Source organism: Ictidomys tridecemlineatus, chromosome 11, assembly GCF_052094955.1.
Source record: "Ictidomys tridecemlineatus isolate mIctTri1 chromosome 11, mIctTri1.hap1, whole genome shotgun sequence".
Taxonomy (NCBI): Eukaryota; Metazoa; Chordata; class Mammalia; order Rodentia; family Sciuridae; genus Ictidomys; species Ictidomys tridecemlineatus.
In genome coordinates, this window is record NC_135487.1 from 96,370,518 (window position 1) to 96,393,851 (window position 23,334).

Genomic DNA, 23,334 nt, shown 5'->3' on the forward strand with positions numbered 1-23,334 from the left:
TTGCTCAGTTTCTTCAGTTGGCCTTAAATTTTGAACTTCATGCCTTAGACTCCAGAATAGTAGATATTTCAGGTGTGCACCACCATATGAACCCTATCTTTTGTATGTAAACTTTTGGGATTTGTACTTTCTTATATATTTCAGTATTATTTATTAATAACTTATATTCAGCATTTAATGTGTCAAAATATGCTGTTATGTTTTATGAGTGAAGGAATAAAATAGCATTTTTATTATCACACTCTTTTTGCAATATCCTAGCATGTTTTAAGGGTTTTGTTGGTGGTGTTTTCTGTAGTTCCACCATTTATTTTATTATGAGGTTTACTCTGATTGATTTTACTTCATAACATCAATCATGTGGAATCATGGGTATTTTGGTCAGCAGTAGACTGTATGTACAACCATGTATCTAGCAAATATCCATGTACTAGTTTATATCATCTAGATTCTGTCATTGCACTCTTGCAGAGGATTCTTAGGATAAATATTCCAGGGTGTATTTCCATGAAGTGAACAGTCATTAAATATGCCTATATTTGCTAGTGCTTTTTAAATTGTATCTGCTTTTAAAAAAATTGTACTGAAGATTAAATCCAGGGGTGCTTAATAAAGCCACATCCTCAGTCCTTTTGTAATATTTTATTTAGAGACAGAGTATTGCTGAGTTGCTAAGTGCCTCATTAAGTTTCTCAATAAAATATATATAAGACAATGTTATATATAATATTGTCTTAGAATTTATGATCCTTTTTTCTTATACTCCTCAGTCACTGGAACCCCAGTTGCCCATTACTAGACTGAGCTCATTTGTTTTTTAAAAGCACCAACATTGATACTGGTAACTCTTTGTTATGTTTATTTTTAATAGCTTCTAATTTTGCTCTTTTGATTAAGACTTTCTTTACTTTTACTTTTGAAATTATACTTTTTATTGGGATGGATGATTTGATAATAAATTCTAGTCATTTTATGGCTTAGTAATTTTTTGTATGTTTTATTTTCACCTCAGGTATAGATGAATTCCAATTTTTCCAGCTGTATGGAGGTTTAAGTGAAACATAATAACCTGTATGGATATTGTTAAAGAAATGGAACCACAATTTTTCCCAGTTTTCTGAGTGCACTGTATATGCCCAAAGGACACAAAATCAGCAATACTACATTGACACAGCCACATTAATGTTTATACCAGCACAATTCACAATAGCTAAGCTGTAAAACCAACCATTCAATGATGAATGGGTCCATTCAATGATGACAGGATAAAAAACTGTTGCTTATGTACACACTAAACTATGAATCGGCCATAAAGAAGAATGACTTTAGGACATTTGCCAGGAAATCAAGAAATCTGGAGATTTTATGCTAATTTTAACAAACAATTTCTATAAAACCAAAAGTTGAAAGTTATTGCTGATATGTAAAATGTAAAGCTCATAAAGTGGGGAAGGGAAAGCAAAAAAGATCAGTAGATTGCACAATGGTAAACAGAAATATTTAAATAAATAAAAAAATAAGACAAGCATAGAAATACAAAAGATATATATCTGTAAGTGAATCCTACCATCATAGCCAACAAAAAGAACAGAATTTTAATTAGAATAAGATATATCCCATGTTTGCATAATACCATAAAATCGATTTTACTGTCATGTAGAATTAGAACTTTTTTTTTTTTAAGAGAGAGTGAGAAAGGAGAGAGAGAGAGAATTTTTTTAATGTTTATATTTTAGTTCTCGGCGGACACAACATCTTTGTTGGTATGTGGTGCTGTGGATCGAACCCGGGCCGCATGCATTTCAGGCGAGTGCGCTACCGCCTGAGCCACATCCCCAGCCCTAGAAGGACCTTTAGAATAAAAAAAAACAAATTATATTTGTTTGAAGAGCTATATGTATATTCTATTATAAATATCATACAATATAAACATTGATTAAAGTTTGTGTATATAAATGTTAAAATTATAAAAAAGAAAATTTAAACACTATTGTTTTTTCTTTTTTATATTAATAACATACATAAAAACCATAAAATGTTTTAACTTAAATAAACTATTAAATATTTCCTTTTAGTGGTCTGTCTACCTTGTTATATTTCAAAATTTCTCTTACACCATTGATATTGTAATTACTAGAGATCTCACTACACATTCAGAATTGCCAGCTCAGTCAGAGAAATAACAAAAAATGATTCTACACATTAGTAAATCTCTGATTAGCGGTTGTACAATTAAAATTTGAGGCTTCCCTTTCTTAATTACCATGGTTTTCTCTTCTGAAAAATATGTATAATTTAGATCAAGATATAAAACATTACAAAATATATATTTTTGTGGTAATGCCTGAGTTTTATATTGTGTTTCATAAATGAGGAATATGTATACTTTTTTGAAATTAAATCACTTTTTCTGCAGAAGTAGATAATAGTATCTTTGTGTTACAAAACACTACCTACTAACTCTCTAATTTCAACTGTATTTACATTACACACTGTGCAAATATACCTGTAGTCAATGTGTTATTTATTTACCTATTTTTATTTTAGGAACTGTTAACATTTATGGATATAGCCATTGATTTTACTGAAGAGGAGTGGGAGTGCCTTCAGCCTGCTCAGAAAAAATTATATAGAGATGTGATGCTAGAGAACTATAGAAACTTGGCCTTCCTGGGTAAGTTTAATTTTCCTTTAAAATTATTAATTACTAATTATTATTTAATTTACTTCTGTTGCAGAGTATCTTCTGGGAACTTCTCTATAAAAATTAGTTTCAGATTTATGTTTCAAAGAAAAAGGGCATTTTTAGTACAGATATTTTACTCTCTCTCTTTCTCTCTCTCTCTCATATATATATGTATATATATAATTTATATATATAATTATATATATGTGTATATATATAATTTTACTCCTTAATCTGTCTCTTTCTTTGTGTGTTACACATCCTTCACATTAGATAAGTAGTACCTAGTATAACTTAGTGATGTAAACTATTGTAGACTACACATAGCAGGGGACACAGTTGAGTTATTCTAATGGGAAAGAGAAAACCTAACTAAAAAATGTTGAAAGAGTAGTTATCTTTGAGAAGAAATTTTCAGAAGCTTAGGTTTATTTATTTTGATTTTAATCATTGAACACATACTGCCCTATATTTATCACATTTTCAAATTCCTGTTGTTCTCTGTTTTCTTTTTTAGTGATGTCCCATTTTATTCAGATTAACTATCAAAACTTACCTTTTGTGGTGAGGACCAGCATGATCTGTTTCAAATCTTCTTGTGAGGAAACCTTTAAAGGGGCAAACAGAAGAGAGAGACATACACACGTACAGTGTAAAAGAAAAAAGAAAAAGAACTGGCCACTCCTCTTAACGTCTGCACATATATTACCCCCAAATTACATAGCTTCTGATACCATGACTACATTCTAACTCAGTGTTTCTTTAACCCCAAGTGCTAGCTAACCAAGATTAGGTACAGTTAATATAAATATAGAGTTTCATACTAGTTTTATAAGCCAGTAGAGCTAGTCCAGGTAAACCCACCAAGTAGAATGTCAACGCGTTAAATTCTGCCTTAGAGAGCGCTTCACTGAATCATCACAGTTTTTATCAAGAGGAATAAATCTTTTATGAATAAATTGCACAGGATGCTTACCTATTAAATACTATGTGGATGGTAAGGACACATTATTCTGCTAAGACAACAATGTATACCATGAGACATTTTTGCAGATATATAACAATTTTATGCAAGTGAGTCAAGATATTGTAATGAGTTCTACAAGTCCATGATCTGACAGGACTGAATTTCCCAGAGTTGGTGTACAAAACAGAGCAAAATTGTTATTAAGACCAAAGCATTTACAGAGTTTTGTGTGAGCTTAGCAATCAAAGCAGTAACAAAGTTATCTAGAGTATATTCTAACTCCATTTTAGCCAACACCTTTTGAGCTGAGGCTGTTAATGGTTTTATATCTCCCCAAGTAACTAGAATTCAAGTATCTTGGGGTCTTCTTTTAATGTTTCTCCTCTTTTGAGAATGATTATTCTCTTGTTTGGATGAACTCTTATCTTCCAGGGTTTAATGAAACTTAGAAACCAGCTTGTGAAGTCCCTTATGTACATTTATAATTGCTATTATTCAAGCATGAAGCTAGAGTCCAAACAGGACATTTTGGCATAAGTGTAGCAGTCTATGCTTTTCCCCACGTGATCAAAGGTATAGGATCTTGTCATGCTGGTCAGGTGGAACCTCATATATTACATAAGTTTATTGGTAATGGCTGTTTGAGAATAAAATGTCTATTTAATGCAGATGACCAATTTTGAGTATTAACTTTATGTTATATATTTAGCACATTAACTGTAAATAAAACAACATTTAAGGCATATTAATATAAGAGAGGCTATATCTTTGTTTCTGTTTTAAAAGGCAAGTATTAGGATACAATATGCTCACTCAACAAAAGCTTATCCAAAAGAATTATGAGAAATTTCATGATTTAAAACTATATCTCATTTATTAAAAATTGTGCAAAAGGATGAGATGTAAAGGCAGGAGCATTATCCATTTTTAAACAAATAGGGCCTCTACGAGCAGATCATGCTTGGTTACTTTCCATGCTCTCTGCTGGAATTGACTTGACATTTTCTTTTTTAGATTAAATTTTGTTAGTAATTTTTTTTCTTTTGTTTTGTGTTTTCCAATAATGCATCAGTAATCATAAATATTTTGAAGTGAATAAATCATTATACTTCTTATATGTTTAAATTTTGATTAGTGATTTAATTTCTAGATCATAGTTTTTTTATTGTGGCATGCTTGGATTCTTTTCACACTTCATATATATATATGGAGAGAGAGAAAGAGAGAGAGTGCCTGACTATAATACCAACCCTACACAAAACACAGTGTGTGTGTGTATATATATATATATATATGTCCCACTTCTCTTTATATATCCTACAGATTTTTAATTTTTACAGTATTTTACAAGTTGCTTAGACTTGTCTAAAACTTGGCACTCCTTGATAAGCCTCGCCCTTATTTATTTCAAATTTGCACACTAGGAATGCCCCTCTCATTTTTTTTTGTAAACAATTATTCACATAAACATTGTGCTCATTGATGTTAATATTTTTCAATTTCAGTCTCTAAACTTTTTAAATAGTTATTTAGTGGTCTTTGAGTAATTCATAACCGTTAGTATCCTAATGTTAAATTCTTAATGTTTTTTTTTTTTTTTGTAACTTGGATTTAGCCATGCTTCTCTTTGTTTATATTTGCTGTACTATTTTTTTATTTGTTTATTAAAAGAGCCAACAGTAGATTATATAGTCCAGTTTTGGGAAAAAATATAAAGACGTAGATAAATAAAAATAGGCAAGAACAGTGCTGAATTTTTGTAATATTTGCTAATTGGGAGGCCATGCAAAAGTACTTCATGTTTGAGAATAGTCATAGAAATTTAGAAACAGCATGGCTCAAACAATTTTAAGAAGACTTGTGTTGTAGTTCGTGATATAGAATTTTTGGGGTAATCTAAAGCATTACACATAAAACATTAAAAGTTGGATGACCTAAAGATCCAGAATTGCCAGTACTAAATATGTATCTATGAACAATTAAATCAGAAAATTGAAGAGATACCTCTGCTTTTGTGTTTAGTACCAAAATTTTTTCAGTATTAAAGCTAGGGACTCAATGTGTGTGCCCATTAATGTCAAATGTTTAAAAATATGTACTCATATACTATTATTATTTAGTTATAAAATATTTTGTCTCTTAAAGTGTGATAAGAAATATATGCAGGACTTTGAATTAAGTGAAAGGTGGCAGACAGATATTAAGTTGTAGGAGCATTTGATTCACATCTGGAAGTCAGAAATTTAGTCATCAAAATTTTGCTTACCAGGTACTATGTTTTATGTAGGGTTGATATTATAGTCAAAGTCTCCGTATTTTTTATTTTATTGAGCATAATAGGGTCAAGAGTTTTATTTTATCATATTGTGAGTGTATTATGTTCTTCATAAGTACTAGTAGAAGGAATACAATACCTTGTAGGAACAAAATTGATAATTACATAAAATAATGATTTTGTTAATTCATTCTATTTAGTCATTTTACCTTGTATATATAGTATAAAATACCATGATATATTTATAAATAAACAATGTTGTATTTGTCAATAAGGGAGATTCTCATATCACATGAATATAAAAATATAAAAATCAATTTATTATACTCGATGGTCATGTGTTGAATTCATCCAAATATTATGGCCATAGGCTATGCAAGGTTTTTATAGTCTTTTAAAAATGTTTTTATGCAAAATTTTATAGACATATGTGTGTATTTCTTAGGAAATTTTTTGTTTATATTTCTTTTTAAGAGTCCATTGCCTCTGTACCCTTGTTGAATATTTATGGTATTATCACTCAAAATCTACTAGTTATTTTTATGTCTCTATGTCCTGGTAGACAAAAAAACATTTTTGGACACTCTTTGAAAACACAAGAAATGTTTGTATATGTTTTACATTTCTCTTATTCTACTGACAGTGAAGGTAGCTGGTAGATATTTCCCAAATACATAATACTATCTTATGAAGGACAAAAGGCTGTTAATTATACTTTTATACACTTCATTGTATTACTCTTCTCAATGATGTACTCCTCTTGGATACTATGGTCTCTACAAGAATTCGGATAATATTCTCAAAGTAATTTTTTCTTTCCTTTCTTTGAACTAATATATATATTTTTTGGACTTATGGTGACGTTGTACTTACTAATCTGCTTCACTCCTGATGTACTTATTTTACCTTAATTTCATGTTATGTATGAAAAATGTTTATCCCAGTCTAATAGGTATTAATTTTTTTATTTTTGTTTATTTCAGCCATGACTTCTAATCATATCCAAGAATATTCACCAGAAAAGGGCCTAAAACATATATTTCATGAAGTGATAAGTGCAAAATATACAAGTTGTGATCTTGACCATTTCCCACAAAAGAAAATATGGAAAACTACAAGTGAGAGTGAATACCAGAAATCATATAAAAACTCAGGCCTTGTTCATCCCCAGAGAATTTATATGGAGGAGAAGCCCTACAAATATAAAGAATGTTGCAAAGCTTTTAGTAATAAAAAAGGTCTTATTTACCACATCGGAAACCACAATGGGGCAAAGCCCTACAAATGTAAAGATTGTGGCAAAGCTTTTAGTCAAAAATCAAACCTTATTCGCCATAGGAGAACTCACACAGGAGAGAAGCCCTACAAATGTAAAGATTGTGGCAAAACTTTTGGTAGAAAATCAGTCCTTATTTGCCACATCAGAACTCACACTGGAGAGAAGCCCTACAAATGTAAAGATTGTGGCAAAGCTTTTGGTCAAAAATCACACCTAATTTGCCACAGTAGAACTCACACTGGAGAGAAGCCCTACAAATGTAAAGATTGTGGCAAAGCTTTTGGTGAAAAATCACACCTTATTTACCACAGCAGAACTCACACTGGAGAGAAGCCCTACAAATGTAAAGAATGTGGCAAAGCTTTTGGTCGAAAATCAAACCTTATATGCCACAGCAGAACTCACACTGGAGAGAAGCCCTACAAATGTAAAGAATGTGGCAAAACTTTTGGTCAAAAATCAGACCTTATTTACCACAGCAGAACTCACACTGGAGAGAAGCCCTACAAATGTACAGAATGTGGCAAAACTTTTGGTAAAAACTCAGTCCTTATTTGCCATATTAGAACTCACACTGGAGAGAAGCCCAACAAATGTAAAGATTGTGGTAAAGCTTTTGGTCAAAAATCACACCTTATTTACCACAGGAGAACTCACACAGGAAAGAAGCCGTACAAATGTACAAAATGTGGCAAAGCTTTCAGTAAAAAATCATACCTTACTTGCCACATCAGAACTCACACTGGAGAAAAGCCTTACAAATGTAAAGAATGTGGCAAAGCTTTCATTTTAAAATCAGTCCTCATTTGCCACAGAAGAACTCACACTGGAGAGAAGCCCTACAAATGTAAAGATTGTGGCAAAGCTTTTGGTCGAAAATCAAACCTTATTTGCCACAATAGAACTCACACAGGAGAGAAGCCGTACAAATGTAATGATTGTGGGAAAGCTTTTGGTCAAAAATCACAGCTTATTTACCACAGCAATACTCACACTGGAGAGAAGCCCTACAAATGTAAAGAATGTGGCAAAGGTTTTGGTCGAAAACCAAACCTTATTTGCCACAGGAGAACTCACACTGGAGAGAAGCCCTACAAATGTACAGAATGTGGCAAAGCTTTTGGTAGAAAATCAGTCCTTATTCGCCACATCAGAACTCACACTGGAGAGAAGCCCTACAAATGTAAAGATTGTGGTAAAGCTTTTGGTCAAAAATCAAACCTTATTTATCACAGCAGAACTCACACTGGAGAGAAGCCCTACAAATGTAAAGATTGCGGCAAAGCGTTTGGTCAAAAATCAGAACTTATTAACCACAGAAGAACTCACAGTGGAGAGAAGCCCTACAAATGTACAGAATGTGGCAAAGTGTTTGGTCGCAAACCAGAATTTATTAAACATAGAAGAACTCACAGTGGAGTGAAGCCCTACAAATGTACAGAATGTAGCAAAGCTTTTGGTGACAAATCAAACCTTACTCGCCACAGCAGAATCCACTGTGGAGAGAAGCCCTACCAGTGTAAGGAATGTGGCAAAGCTTTTGGTCAAAAAATAGACCTTATTAACCACAGCAGAACTCACTGAAGAGAAGCCCTACAAATGTAAAAAATGTGGCAAATTGTTCAGTCAAAAATCATACCTTATTTGCCACAACAGAACTCACACTGGAGAGAAGCCTCACAAATGCAATGTATGAGACAAAGTTTTTACTAAAATTTAACACATTATTTGCCACAGGAGCATTTACACTGGAGAGAAGCGTCACAAATATGAGGAATGTGGCAAAGCTTTTAGCAATAAAATAGTCCTTATTCACCACAACAGCACTCACACTGATGAATAGCCCTACAAATGTGAATAATGTGGAAAAGCATTTAATAAAAAATAAAAGTTTATTCACCACAGCAGAAAACATCTGGTGAATTTCAAATGTAAATAAAGTGATAATACTTTTAAAGAAATACTAAACCTTAGGGCTTGAGTTTGGTTCAGTAGTAGAGTGCTAGCCTCGCATGTGTGAGATCCTGGGTTCGATCCTTAGCACCACAGAAATACAAATAAGTGAAATAAAGGTATTGTGTCCAACTACAACTAAAAAATAAACATTTAAAAAGAAAGACTAAACCTTGTTAACAACAGAATTTATACAAAAAAGAACCCCTACAAATTGAAACAATGCAGCAAAGCTTTTAATAAGAAATCAATTCTTTTCACCACTAGGCTACTTATTCTGGAAAGAAGATATATAAATGTAGAGAATGTAGAAACATTTTAAATTATATATCATATATTACTAGAAATCAGAGAAAACACACTGGAGAGAAGCTCTACAAATGAGACCATTTTAGCATTACTCTTAGAAACGAACAACACTTAAATCCTCACCACAATAATCATAGCATAGAAAAAGTTTTGAAATGTGAAAATTGACAATGTGACAATGCCTCTAAAATTTCTTCACCAATACTCAGCACCTGTGGATACATACTGGTTAGAGAAAATTCAAATGAAAAATAAATTGTAGCCACATGTTTCTTAAACACTGCTCATTTTTGGAGAGTTAATTGTGCCCAGAAACCCTAAAAAGCTAAATAATATTTCCAAAATGTATTTAAATTTTAAATTCTTTGAACATCTGAAAACTCATACTAGTAGTGAATATTGAACAGATTTTGTCCAAAATATATGCCTTATATAACAATGGAACATTTATAATAAATGTGATAGTATAGTAAAATTTTATTATCTATGTGTTACACGTTGATGTACATGAGGATCAGTAACATACAGAATTTATTTGTTTAGAAAGCAAGTAGCCTTTAACTTTTGCTTAAATTTATTAAGCATTAAGTTATTTTGTAAAAATATCTGTCATAAATATAATACATGCATAGTGAAGAAACCTCATCTTTGAAGGAATATAATTGTTTTCCTAAATCAAAAATTACTACTTTCAATTTTGAATACTGAGAAAAGAATTATATGAAATCTATTTTTGATATTTAACAGTGAAGTGTAATATTTTAAACTTAATTTTATTTATTTATTTATTTAATTTTTTTTTGGTATTTCAGTGTAAGCTTAGGTATTTTTATATACTGAGCCATATTTCCTAGTGCTCTCTCCACTTTTTCAAATTTTGAGACTGCCATGCTAACCTGCTTAAAACCACACTACATTGCTGGGGCTGAATTTAAACTTCTGAAACTACTTAGCTTCCCAATTTGCTTGGATTGGAAGCATGGACCATCACACCAGGTTTATAGTGATTTTCTTTTTACCTATATTTATCTTATGAATTCAATATATCTTTAAAACTGAATATTTGTTTATATGTTAACACTCATGCATTGCATCCTGTTAAATGACAGACATCATAGTGTTCCACTTGACCAAATGTTCTATGTAACAGTAAAACATACTGTTGAGTAAATAATACTCTAGCATCTGTTAATACTTTTACACATTTTAATCAAACTTAATGTGGAATACAATTTGCATAAGTGAGATCATAATTTTTTTCTGTTTGTATTTATAGTGAAATTAAGAGTTATAAGAAGGATATAGATATAGGAAAATAAGCCCCAAATTTTCATATCTTGATTTATAAATTTTAGAAATTTAACTTTTTAACATTTCCTAGTGATTTGAATAGACTGAATTTCCACAACCTTAAAGGTAGCTCTTACAGGAGAGAAGAGCGTTATCTTTCTGGTGTGCATAATGGCCTTCTAGACTTCATCCTCATTGGAGACATTTCATTTTTCTGTGAATGAGGTCAATGTTCAGTGTTTTCATTTACATTAGTAAGTTCGGACATCCTTGTTATTCTATAGATAGTGTTATTTCAGGGCAGGTATTAGAGAAATGAATGTGGAGACAACGTTGATTGAGGCCTTATACTTATAACAAAATAATCAATGAGCTATGTTTTATAGTCTCATTTTCTGATGATCAAGAAGTAAGAAGTAAACTGAGAAGTTTGTATGTAAAGATTAAGTTTCTTATAAAATGTTGCCTTTTCAGCTACAATAGGATAAAAAGCTTATACACACAATCCATACAAAAATAATATTGAATATTATTCATAATTTATTAACATTACATATAATTCATGACGAACTGAGTTTACAGCAACATATGCCTAAGAACAAGATCTGGGGACATTGTACACTCTCCAATATAGACATATTTATACCAATTTAATTATACCTGAAACTACAATAAATGAGATGAAAAATCAATTGGATCATCACACAGCAATATAGAAATAAAAACTTGTAAAGACTTAACAAAGAGATCAATAGTAAATGAAGTGTGGTTTCCAAATGCTAGGGGAAAATTGGACATATAATCAGTTAATGGTAATTGAAGAAAGATAAGTTACCGACTTGGAGCTACAATAGCATTTGAAAGGAAAAGAGTCACACAGTAAGCAAAGATTATTCACTTCCATTTGTATGCTTTGTGATATTTTCCAAAAGTTTTCTGCAGATTTTAATGCAGTCAAATTGGGAAACAATCCAGAAAGTTACAAAAGACAAGTATTGCTCCTCTGGTTTTAAAAGCAAGAACAGGAATAGAAAGAGATTTATTGAACTAGAAAAATTTACTAGAGTCTAAGTATAATGTATTTCAGCCATCCCTGGCTGCACAGGGCATTTTTGCTTAACAAAGAATTTGTTTACCCATATACGTTTAAAGAACGTTGTTGTTTTTAGTCAGTCTCTTTCATTAATAACAATGATGTACCTTTCAACAGTTTCCAGCCACAAAAATGCACAATTTCAGAAATCTTCTGGTTCATCCTCCATATACTCTGCCACAATATTCTCCAGGACAAGATAATATAAACCTTTTGGCAGCCCCATGAAGGCATTCACTTCTATTAATTTTAAGGCCAAACATATACTACATAGAAAAGTATGATACATGGAACAACTTAATTTTACTTAGTAAAAATATTTTTTTTTTCATGAAAAATATATCCCAACTCCTTTGTCTTGGAATTACATTAGAAAAATATGAGATAATTATACTGTGTATTATGACCTTAGGCCATGGGCTTTAAAATTACCTTAAAATACAAAAGAATATTAATGTTTATTTTAAATATAGTTTTTATATTTCAAATATTAAAATTCCACAGCAATCAATGATACAAAAACATGAGAAAAGCAACTGCAGTTTGATGTCTCATCATGACATTTCATTACCTGCTGTAGATGGCCTGTGGCTTCCACTTTTAATTAAAAAAAAAATAATGATTTTCCCATACAATTTGGGTGAAGTGGAGGACAAAATCTCCTGCATTGCTTTCCTGCAAGCCATTATACTTGAAACAACTGAACCCCAAGTCAAAATATGCTTACTCTACATTCTAATTATATCAGTTCTTAACTCATCTAGCAGAAAACAATTCCACTTTCTTCTGGTTGAATATCTTGAGCTCAAAGATATTTTACCTGGGAGCTAAAAGAAGTATGACATAAATAATTAGGTTTTTTTTTTGTATAAGGCAAATTGAACTTTTAGTATTTGATTTTTCTGCCTGTGAAGATCTACATTTTCTTACAATGGTATTATGATTGATGGTGACCTGTGTGATTACAGGAGGCTTAAAATGTGTTTGAGTCCTTTCACTGGTAAAAAATACTATGATTTGTCCTCTAATAGGAGACTCAAAATGGTGCTAGAAAAACCTATATATATTGTTTAATCTGCCTCTTTATTCATGGTTTTCTAATGGTTTTGATCTAGTCAGTTCAGACAATTTCTGATTAATGGGTTTCATCAAGATGTAAATTCCCTCTATAATCATTAGCAATGAGACAATTCTTCCCATTAAAAATAAAAACATTCTCATGAAGTCTTGCTATATTCTAAGGAACCACACTTGCTTTTGCTTTACTAAACAAAATAAATTCCACATATTTGAGTCCCAAAGTAAATAGGAATCCACTAACCTAAGCACCATGAGGAATATAAAAAATACATCTAAATTATACCAGAGCTTTTAAAATGTAAGCTTAGATGTTTTACTCACTCTCATAGTAAGATGCCTTCGAATCAAAGATATTTAATCACTCACTAAAGGTCACTCAGTGCATGCATAATAGTTTTCGTTCTAAAGCTTTTACAGATTTTTTTGATAATATATTGCAAAGTCTCACCTATCTTTTTTAGAAATAAGACACAGAGGTGGTTTTAATCTGTTTTATAATGTTATAGAAAAATACCAGAAACAGGTCAGTGTATAAAAAGAGATATAAATGCATACAAATATTTTCTGAGAGCCTGGAATTGTGGCTCAGTAGTAGAGTGCTCACCTGTCACATGAAAGAAGCGCGTTCAATTCTCAGCACCACATAAAAATGAATAATTAAATAAAATAAAGGTATTGTGTCCAACTACAACTTACAAATAAATACAAATATTTTTGAGTTCATAGTTCTTAAGATTTAAGTGCACTGTATCAGAATCTTCTCAGCTCCTGTGACATCTCCTTCACCTGCATTACACATGATGTGGCATTATGGTGAGGGCTGATTTGAGAGGTAGAGAGAACATAATGAGACAGGAAGTTGGAGGAATTCAGAAAAAAAAAGACTTGCTCTTTTGTAACAACCGGTTTTAATAAGAACTATGTTGTGCCCCATGGAAGTTACATTAGCCCTTTCCAAGAGCATCTCCCCCAATGATCTAACCACAATTTACTAGATCTCACTTCTTAAACATTCCACTATTTTCCAACTCTCCCTTTGAAACTAAGTTCCAAACATATGAGTATTTGGTGGGACATACTCAAATCATAATGAAAGTAATATGAGACATAGAATGTCATTTCATAGTAGTTATAAAGATTCTAGGTACTACAATAAAATGCTTTAGAGTATAGAAATTATTTTAGGTTGATATTTTATTTTAAAGACAATAGGGAATTTAACTAAATTACTTTTTGAAGAATGAATGAATTTGAATGTCACAAGACTAATGGGCTAGGTATATTAAAATAAGGGAAAAGTCTATGCAAAAACTCAATGGATGTTTAGTAAACCATGCCTAGGTATAAAAAGAGAATGCTGGGCTTTCTGATTATGGTATATCAAACCAAAAGTTTACTGGCTATAATCTGGTGGCCCTGAAAACCAGAGCAAGTATTCATATAAAAGATGCAGTGGACATCAGTCTCTTTATTCCTACTTAAAATATCTGCTTCCAAAGGCTACATGGTGCATAGTAATTCTCAGGAGTATTATATTGCTTTCAATTTTAATTTTTAGCTTTATATATAGTTACTGCACCATCTCATGGCCAGATCAATATTTTCTTGAACTTCTTCATATATTAATATATACACTATATCAGATATGTTTGTTTCTAGATTGTCAGGGATCCCTCCTAGTGAATTCTGAGATGTGTGAGAGGTTGGACAAGCATAGAAACTTGCTTATGAAAAATAAGCCATGTTGTAGGTGGGAAGTAAAAGGAGAAAAGGTTCAAAAGTCCTCATCTAAATTTGTATGTGCTGATACTACACAAGGTTTTATCAATGATGTCTGGTTTGTGTTAGGGAAGCAAGTTTTCTTATACATTATGACACAAAGTTGATCAAATATGGTTGGTACAGACTTTTTGAGAACACCTAAATTTTTCTTAGTAATTTCTACATTGAAAAACTACTGTTACCTTTAAATGAAATTATCCATTGCAATAAATCTGAAATAGTTATTTAATATTGCAAAACAGAAAATTAATGGCATTATTCACTGAATGCCAATATTTTCCAATAACACATCACACCACAATATATGTACATTATAGAGTTTAACCCCTATAGGGATTCTTAACACAATGGATAGATAATTAATGTAAAAAGTTAAATGAGACTCAGAAACAACTAATTATAGTAAAAAATATTATTACCTTATTTCTAATACTAGTACATCTTTTTGCATTTTTTTCGCAAAAGTTAATCTTTTTAACCTTTGGTATGATATTTTACTTTATTTAAATAACATGATAAATAATACTGTTTTTTCATATGTACTCTCTGATGCATCTCAAATATATTTGCATACCCCAAGACCTTAGCAGATTTCTATACACATTATTCACTAGAGAAACAGTAGTTACTTTTGAAATCAATATTGCTCTTTTCAAATGAGGTCTTGCAGGTTTTTAAAAAATATCTGAAATAATTATAATGAACTTATTTCTAATTAGCATATAGTAAGTGCCTAAATATTTGTGAAAAGGATGAAGAAATAATAAGAGCATTCATATAATCTGTACAATATGTTATGTGGTATTTCATGATTTTAGCTACAACTTATTGAATATTATAACAATCTTACTATGTGAGTAAGATGTGTGTATGATTAACCAATAATAAATAAAAAATGCATGATGCATTGTTAGTAGTTCACCAAACAATTTTTTTTCAAAAACAGACACTCTGATGTGTGGTTTTTGTCAACTATTAAATTATGAATGAATGAAGCTCAGTAAATGAATAATTGGAACTACATACTTGCTTAAGGTGCCTATCATTCATTGTTAAAAAACCTTTAGCTATATAAAATTTTAATACTGTATGCACCATTTTGATATAATGGTATTTTGATAAAATGTACATTAATAATCTTAAAGTCTTTCATTGAATTTTATATCAGTTCATTAAATCAACTTAGTATATGTGATTTTCTCAATTCAAAGTGTCTTATGTTTTAAGAAACTTTATGTACAATGCAAATTAAAGTTAACATACTAATATCAAGAGCAGAAGCACCAAAGAAGATGAAGATGAAAACAAAGAATTGGGAGATTCCACCATTATAGATGTAATTTTCTCAACATCTTTTCAATGTACCTAACCCACTATTGATACCAAAATTAATGAGCAAACTCTTATCATGCTGATTGTGCATGATGCTGTTATATAAAATGAAAACAAGCAAATGTGTCAGAGATGCATTTCACAACATTGATTAAAAATACAATTGATTGATCAGTATCTCACTGACCCCAGCAAATACCTTCTCAGTGTGCAAGATAAGTGGTTAAAAATTTTAAAAAAAATCAATTAAAATTTATGTTAAATAATAACAACTATTTTTTCATAAAGAAAATGTTAATATCTTTTTGAAACAACATGACAATAAACTGTGCCCTATCACATAAAGGAAAGCAACAATTCTGGTAAACTTCTTCATTTTATTCTTTGAATATGCCAAATATTCTTTGGCAAACTTCCACATATATTGTTTTAAATTCACAGGTGTAAATTATATCTGGTTTTCTCTAAATTGCTACTTATTTAATATAAATTTGTTGATAAATTATTTCTGCATGTACTGATAGTGAAATATAGTGAGGAATGGAAGTCATTTAAAGCTTTATGAATTGCAACCTCAGAATGGTGGAAGGAAACTGTATAAAATCATGAGAAACATATTGAGTACTATAAATTTGTTCCAGATATTTATTTTCCTTAGTATCCACTTTTCACATAAACTACTGCTTTTAAATTAAACTGAGTATTAAATATTATAGAAAAGGCCATCAGAGTAACCAGAAGACGAAATTTAAAAGAGAAACAATCAAATCATAAACATCTGGTTGAAACAAGAACTGGCAAACTATTGGATCTTACCTTTTGACTTTACTAAATTTTCTCCTATCATTTTTTTTTGACTATGCCTAAGAGGAAGGTACTTCTATTAAAACCATGACCAGAACAATTTATAGCAATTTGTGTTTCTAAAACATGGATAAAATTGACTTGCTAACTCAGGATAGAACATACCATAAAATCAGGAGAAAAATTTACCTAAATCAAGAAAAAGGGAGGGAAAATGTTAAAACTATGAGTAGAATGCCACAAAATTGAAGATAGGAAATGAATGCAAAAAAAAAATCAATGAAACAAAATTTGTAGTGTTTCTGCAACCCTTGCTAGAACAAAATCCAGAAAAATCAGAACCTTTTGTTTTAGGTTTGTTCAAAACTTTTCTATGTTTTAAAGTTTTTGCATAGTGCCAAACCTATTATGAAAGTTAAAAAGTCAACTTAAAATTATTCATAATTAAAACTCTCATTAGTGGCAGTTTTTACATTTGATATGCCTATGCCAACACACCAGCCCCTGGTACATTTTTAACACCTGTTTTAAATAGATTTTAACCCCAAAGTTGAGGTATTGTAAATTGTTTAATTGGACTGGACTAATTTGATCTTATGATCAGAGTAACAGCAATTTTGTTTGAACATGATTCCAACTGAGATGCCTTTCCAAATATGTCCAGAAAAAAGTTTGGAGACCAGCTCTCCCAGGATTGCTGTTGTCCACCAAAGAAGAAGTAAAATTAAGATACAGCTTACCTGTTACACTGGGATAGCCACAGTTATGTGTTTTGCAGGGAGATTTTTGTCATATTTCTCTAGACAATAATATTATAGTCCTGCAGAGACAGAACTTAAAGGTGTCTTTCCTTAAAAGGTGCAACTCTTTAGGCTATTACCTGCATCACATGAAAATAAAATAAAATAAAAGTTTATAAAATATCAAGTTAAAACTCATGTCTTTTATAATATGTATACAAATAAGTAATATTTAAAATCTCTAGATGACATTCAATATGTAAGTTGTATCACTAGAACTTATTAAACTTAGAACAAATAGAAAACTAAAATTAATCATTATTACCTATTAAAAATGACTAATTTTAGGAGGATATATATTAAAGAAGAAAACATTGTTAGAAGAAAATATCTTCAATGTACCATATAGAACACAGTTCTCTGGATTGAGTAAAACTGTTGGAGCTTAAGTCTCTCTTCTGCATCTATAAGAATTATTATTTACATCTTTTATTTATTTGGATACTGGAAATTAACCCATGGTAACTTTACCAATGTGCTACAAACCAAGTCTCCAACACTTTTATTAATTTGTTTATTTTTGAGATGGGGTTTTACTGAGTTTCTTAGGACCTTGCCAAGTTCTTGAGGCTGGTCTTTAACTTAAGAATAAACCCCTAGTTTTCTCCCTCTCATCCTCCTAAGCCACTGGGAGTATAGTCACATACAATCTTGCACTGCTACCTCAAATTATTACTAGTGGATTATGTGAAACTTTTATTTTGGGATTTTAAAGAACCTTAACACTTTTATAAATATCTTTATTAAATTTATATTTTTGGGGCTGGGGATATGGCTCAAGTTGTAGCGTGCTCGCCTGGCATGCACAGGGTGCTGGGTTCAGTCCTCAGCACCACATAAAAATAAAATAAAGGTGTTGTGTCCACTGAAATAAACTAACTAAGTAAATAAATATTAAAAAATTATCTCTCTCACTCTCTCTCAGTTTAAAAATTATATTGCTACCAAAATTTTTACAGATTTATGTACTCTGGAATCCCTATTAATTATGAGATATTTCCTTGGTTTTGTTTGGTTTGGTGCTGAGTAGTGAACCAAAAAGTGCATACCACTCAGATACATCCACATTCCTTTTTATGTTATATTTTGAGACAGGCTTTCACTAAGTTTATTGGAGCCTTGTTATGTGAATGAGGCTGTCTTTGAACTAACAATTCTCCTGCATCATTTTCCATAGTTTCTAGAATATCAGGCATATGCTACCATATATGACAATTTTAGATTTTTATAATAGCCTTTCCAACAGCACTACATAGGATGCATAAAATCTATTTGATTAATGCATTAAATCCCTGAGGCAAGTTTATGTGAAGTAGCCAGTTTAGGAGTATTGTATAAAGATTAGCAAGGATGGTAAAATGAGATAGACATTATTATCTAAAGTACGTGTATGAAGACAGAAATTGATGTGAAATACTTTATATACAAACAGAGGTATGAAAAATTATTCTATATGTGTAATAAAAATTGTGATACATCCCATTCTCATGTATTTAAAAAATAAAACAAAAAAAACACAAGATTTCTTGGGAATAAACAGGGATTTTTTAACCCCTTTTGTGAATTATTGTTGGAAACTATAGTCCATAATAGTTCTAGAAACATATATAAATTAATTTATTTTCGAGTTGTGAATATTTGTACATGCTTAGTCACCTTTGCATCTAAACCTTGGAACTTCAGAAAATAGTACGTTGAACAAAATATTTTAAAGTTTAAAACCTCAGTGCACAAACACATTTATTTTAGTAGCAACTTGTATTTGTTGAGTTATTACTGTGGTTAGCTGTGTTGGGGCAAGGCTCTGGAAGTGTTAAAATCTCACTCAAGGTATTGGCAATTTACTATATTTTACACTATTCACACCCACGATACAGAAGGAAATCAGAGATTATTTCAAATTAGGTCTTCAATGTGATCAAATTTTCATCATGATAATCATGTGATCAGCATTAATATTTATCAAAACATTGACCAAAGCTGCTAAAAACCAAGATTGAAGCTTCACTGACTTTTCTGAGTTTTAGCAATAGCTTGATCAGGCAGATTTTAAGTTTTAATATATATGTATGTGTAGTTGTGATTCTTTTCTTACTACAAGCTTTTTTGTGATGTGAACTAGGTTTTGTTCCCTAAGAAACTATACCATTTATTCTAGCCACTAAGATGTTTTCTTTCATTTCAGTTACTTCTGGAAACTTTTGCCTTAGTGATTCTTATAATTGTAACTTTATGAAAGTAATGAGGAAACATTTTATTTTGTTAAACTAAGAACCTGATATTCACATAAGGAGATTTACTACTGTTATTAATTTCTTGATCCCTCTTATTTTACATTTTGGAGATTCACTGATACCTTTTCAAATTTTTTTCATATTCATTTGAAACTTCTGCAATTTATTAAATTTATTTTTTATTCTAATCGATTATTCAGGAGAGTAGAATATTCTTTAATTCGTTGTACACACATAGAGCTCACAGTTTTACTTCTCTGGTTGTACACAAAGTAGGGTCACATCTTTTATGAAATCATAAAAGGGTAAATGATGTTGGTCTCATTTCACCATCTTTCCTTTCCTCATCGCCACTCCCTTTCTCTCTGTCCCTTTGGACCAATCCAAAATTCCTCCACTGGTCTCATGCTTCTCCAAGTTATAAATTAGCATCCACTTATCCGAGAATAAATTTGTCTTTTTGGGGGGAGAGAAATTGATTTGCTTTACTTACCATGATATTCTCCAACTCCATCCATTTATCTGCAAATGTCATAATTTTATTCTCTTTTCATGCTCAGTAATATTCCAGTGTGTGTGTGTGTGTGTGTGTGTGTGTGAAAGTCTTTATCTATTTCTCTATAGAATGGCATCTAGGTTGGTTCAACACTTTGTCACTTGGAAACATAAGCATTTTGTTTACTGCTTTTTTCTGTCATCTTTTATATTGAATGAATATGATTTGGACAAGAATAGAGTTCCATCTACTTTTCTAGCTTTTAGATATTTGTGCCTTCTTTGTTTTACATCAAAACCTTTGACTTTATTAAGGGTACTGGAGATTGAACTCAGAGGCACTTGACAACTTAATTACAGCTCTATTTTGTAATTTATTTAGGGATAGAGTCTATCTGAGTTTCTTGGTCCCTTATTATTGATGAGGCTGGCTTTGAACTTGCAATCTTCTATCGCATTATCCCTAGCCACTAGAATTACAAAAGTCTTTTACTTGTGACTTCATCAAGTAAGGAACCTTGGGAATTTCTGTGTTTTTTTTTTTTGCATTCTTAGTTTGGTTTTGTAATCATCATAATTGCCATAAGGTAAAAATTTGTTTCATGAGGATATTTTTAAAATAAACACCAATGCAAATGTGAGAAATTGAGTAAAGAGGTAATAAAAAAGAAGTGAAAGTCAACAAAGGGTTTGGGACTGTGATAGGGACCATGTGAAAAGTCTGATCTTTTTTGTATGTTTTCTTATGATTTTTTATATGGTCTCAAGAATTGAAACTAGGGCCTCATGTGAGTTAGACAAGTACTCTAATATTTAGTTACACACACAACCCCTGGTTGAGTATTCACTAAGAGACTGCATTTTATGTTACTCAATTCTCAGAAGGATCATGGAAATGTGACACTTTTTTTTCTTGTAAAATTTAGCCACCAACAATATAGCTATTTTTACAGGTAAACTGATGGAGTGCTTTTAGATTTGAAAAAAAAATCTGTGCTCTAAACCTGAATTTCAAGGTTCAAGAAGCAAAATACATTAAAATAGACACACGCATACACACACACACACACATACACACACACACACACACATACACACACACTGTGCTGGGTTCCCACATAAGAGATTGTCTTCTACACCAGTAACTAGGCTTTTAGGTGGAGCCAGTATCACGCAAGTTTATATGTACTTGTTTCTTAGTAGTGTTGAAAGAAATTGAAATTATACTTTTAGTTGCCATTTTCTTTATACATTTCACAATGAGAGGTAAAATCTAAAGAAAAATATAGAATTTTAAGTATAAAAAAATTAATAATTTATGCTACCTCAACAGCTTTTAAGGTTAAAATTGATATTCTTACTAAGGGGTACTCGACCACTGTGTCACATCTCCAGCCCTATTTTGCATTTTATTTATTTATTTATTTTTTCCTGGGAGGAACTGGAAACTTGGGGGCACTTTAAACACTCAGTCACATCCCCAGCTTTTTTCTTTTTATTTTATTTAGATACAGGGCCTCACAAATTTTCTTAGCACCTTGCTTTTGCTGAGGCTGGCTGTGAACTTTTGATCCTCCTCCCTCACCACCCCCATCTGCTGACATTGCAGGCATGTGCCACCACGTAAAGGTAGATCTTAAATTTTTTAATATTTATGTTATGGAAAAGTTGCACATGCAACTAAATTGCATTTAGATAAGATATATTTCCACTGAGTAGGTACCTATTGATGTAGTAGCAAAAGTTTTGTGGTATGTTTCTCTATGATTTTTTCAGTATTAATTACTAAATTAAATATATGATATATCATTAGGTTAGTTTAATATTCTTGATGGTGTTTTATAACATTTAAAAATTTTTAAAGAGAGAGAGAGAGAGAGAGAAAGAAAGAGAGAGAATTTTTTAATATTTATTTTTTAGTTTTCGGTGGACACAACATCTTTGTTTGTATGTGGTGCTGAGGATTAAACCCTGGCTGCATGCATGCCACCACTTGAGCCACAACCCCAGCCCAACATTTAAAAATTTTGTAGCTATGTTGTAACTAAAAATAAATGAGCTCATATTTTTTCCATTTTTCTATGATCCCAATGTAGTTAGTTCAAGAAATACTTTTCAGTGTTTGCACTCAAATTTGTCACTTTATTATAAGCAGACCAGGTCACAATAATATCTAAAAAGCCTATAATGACTTCTTTATAGTCTGTTGTGAATTGTTTCAGTTTAATTCTTCTTAGTAGTTAATGTGTTAGTACAATGAGTTCATTGGAATCACAGCTCATAATACACTCTGTATGGCTGAGAAAAAAAATAATTCATTTTCAGTTAATCCATTCATTTTTAGTTAATCCATTTCAGTTAAAAAATCATTCATTTTTAGTTAATCCAGCTTTTTTTTCTTTCTTGTTAGATGTATAGGAGCAAACTCTTTTTTGTAAATTCTTTATATCTACTAACTTAACTCAGATACTAATTAATTTATTCTTTTAAGTTCTATTTTGGAAATTACTGTAGTAAATTAATTGCTGTATCCCTATACTAGATACTTTTACTAAGGAGTCTCCATGGTTGTATGTCTTTATCTCCATTATGATATGAGTTTATTTTATTATTCTTGTTCATCTTTTACTGAGGATCAAACCTAGGAGTGCTGTGTCCCTGAGCAATTTCATATCTGGCCAAGTTGCCCAATTGGTCATGTACTTTAAAAAAAATTATTGTACCAGAGATTAAATCCTAGGGCACTTAACCACCAAGTCACATCCTGAGCCCATTTTTTGTTAGTTTGGTTGTGGTTGTTGTTGTTGTTGTTATTATTATTATTATAACAAAAACAACAATATTCTAGACACTTAAACCAGTGTTGCATAACCACTAAGCCACATTCTTAAATCTTTTTATGTTTCATTTTGAGATAGGGACTTATAATATTTATATAGTTTTCTAAATTTCTAA

The 23,334-nt window shown here is 31.1% G+C and overlaps 1 protein-coding gene across 1 annotated transcript in view; it reads left to right on the forward strand.

The window, feature by feature from the left end:
* Positions 1 to 16,102, forward strand: part of LOC101957588 (uncharacterized) — a 75,309-nt gene extending 59,207 nt beyond the window's left edge. The window contains 3 exon segments of the mRNA XM_078026854.1: positions 2,548 to 2,674; positions 6,912 to 8,787; positions 8,789 to 16,102. Of these exon segments, the coding sequence (XP_077882980.1) occupies positions 2,548 to 2,674; positions 6,912 to 8,787; positions 8,789 to 8,903 (2,118 nt within the window). The 3' untranslated portion in view covers positions 8,904 to 16,102.
* The last annotated feature ends 7,232 nt before the right edge of the window (positions 16,103 to 23,334 follow it).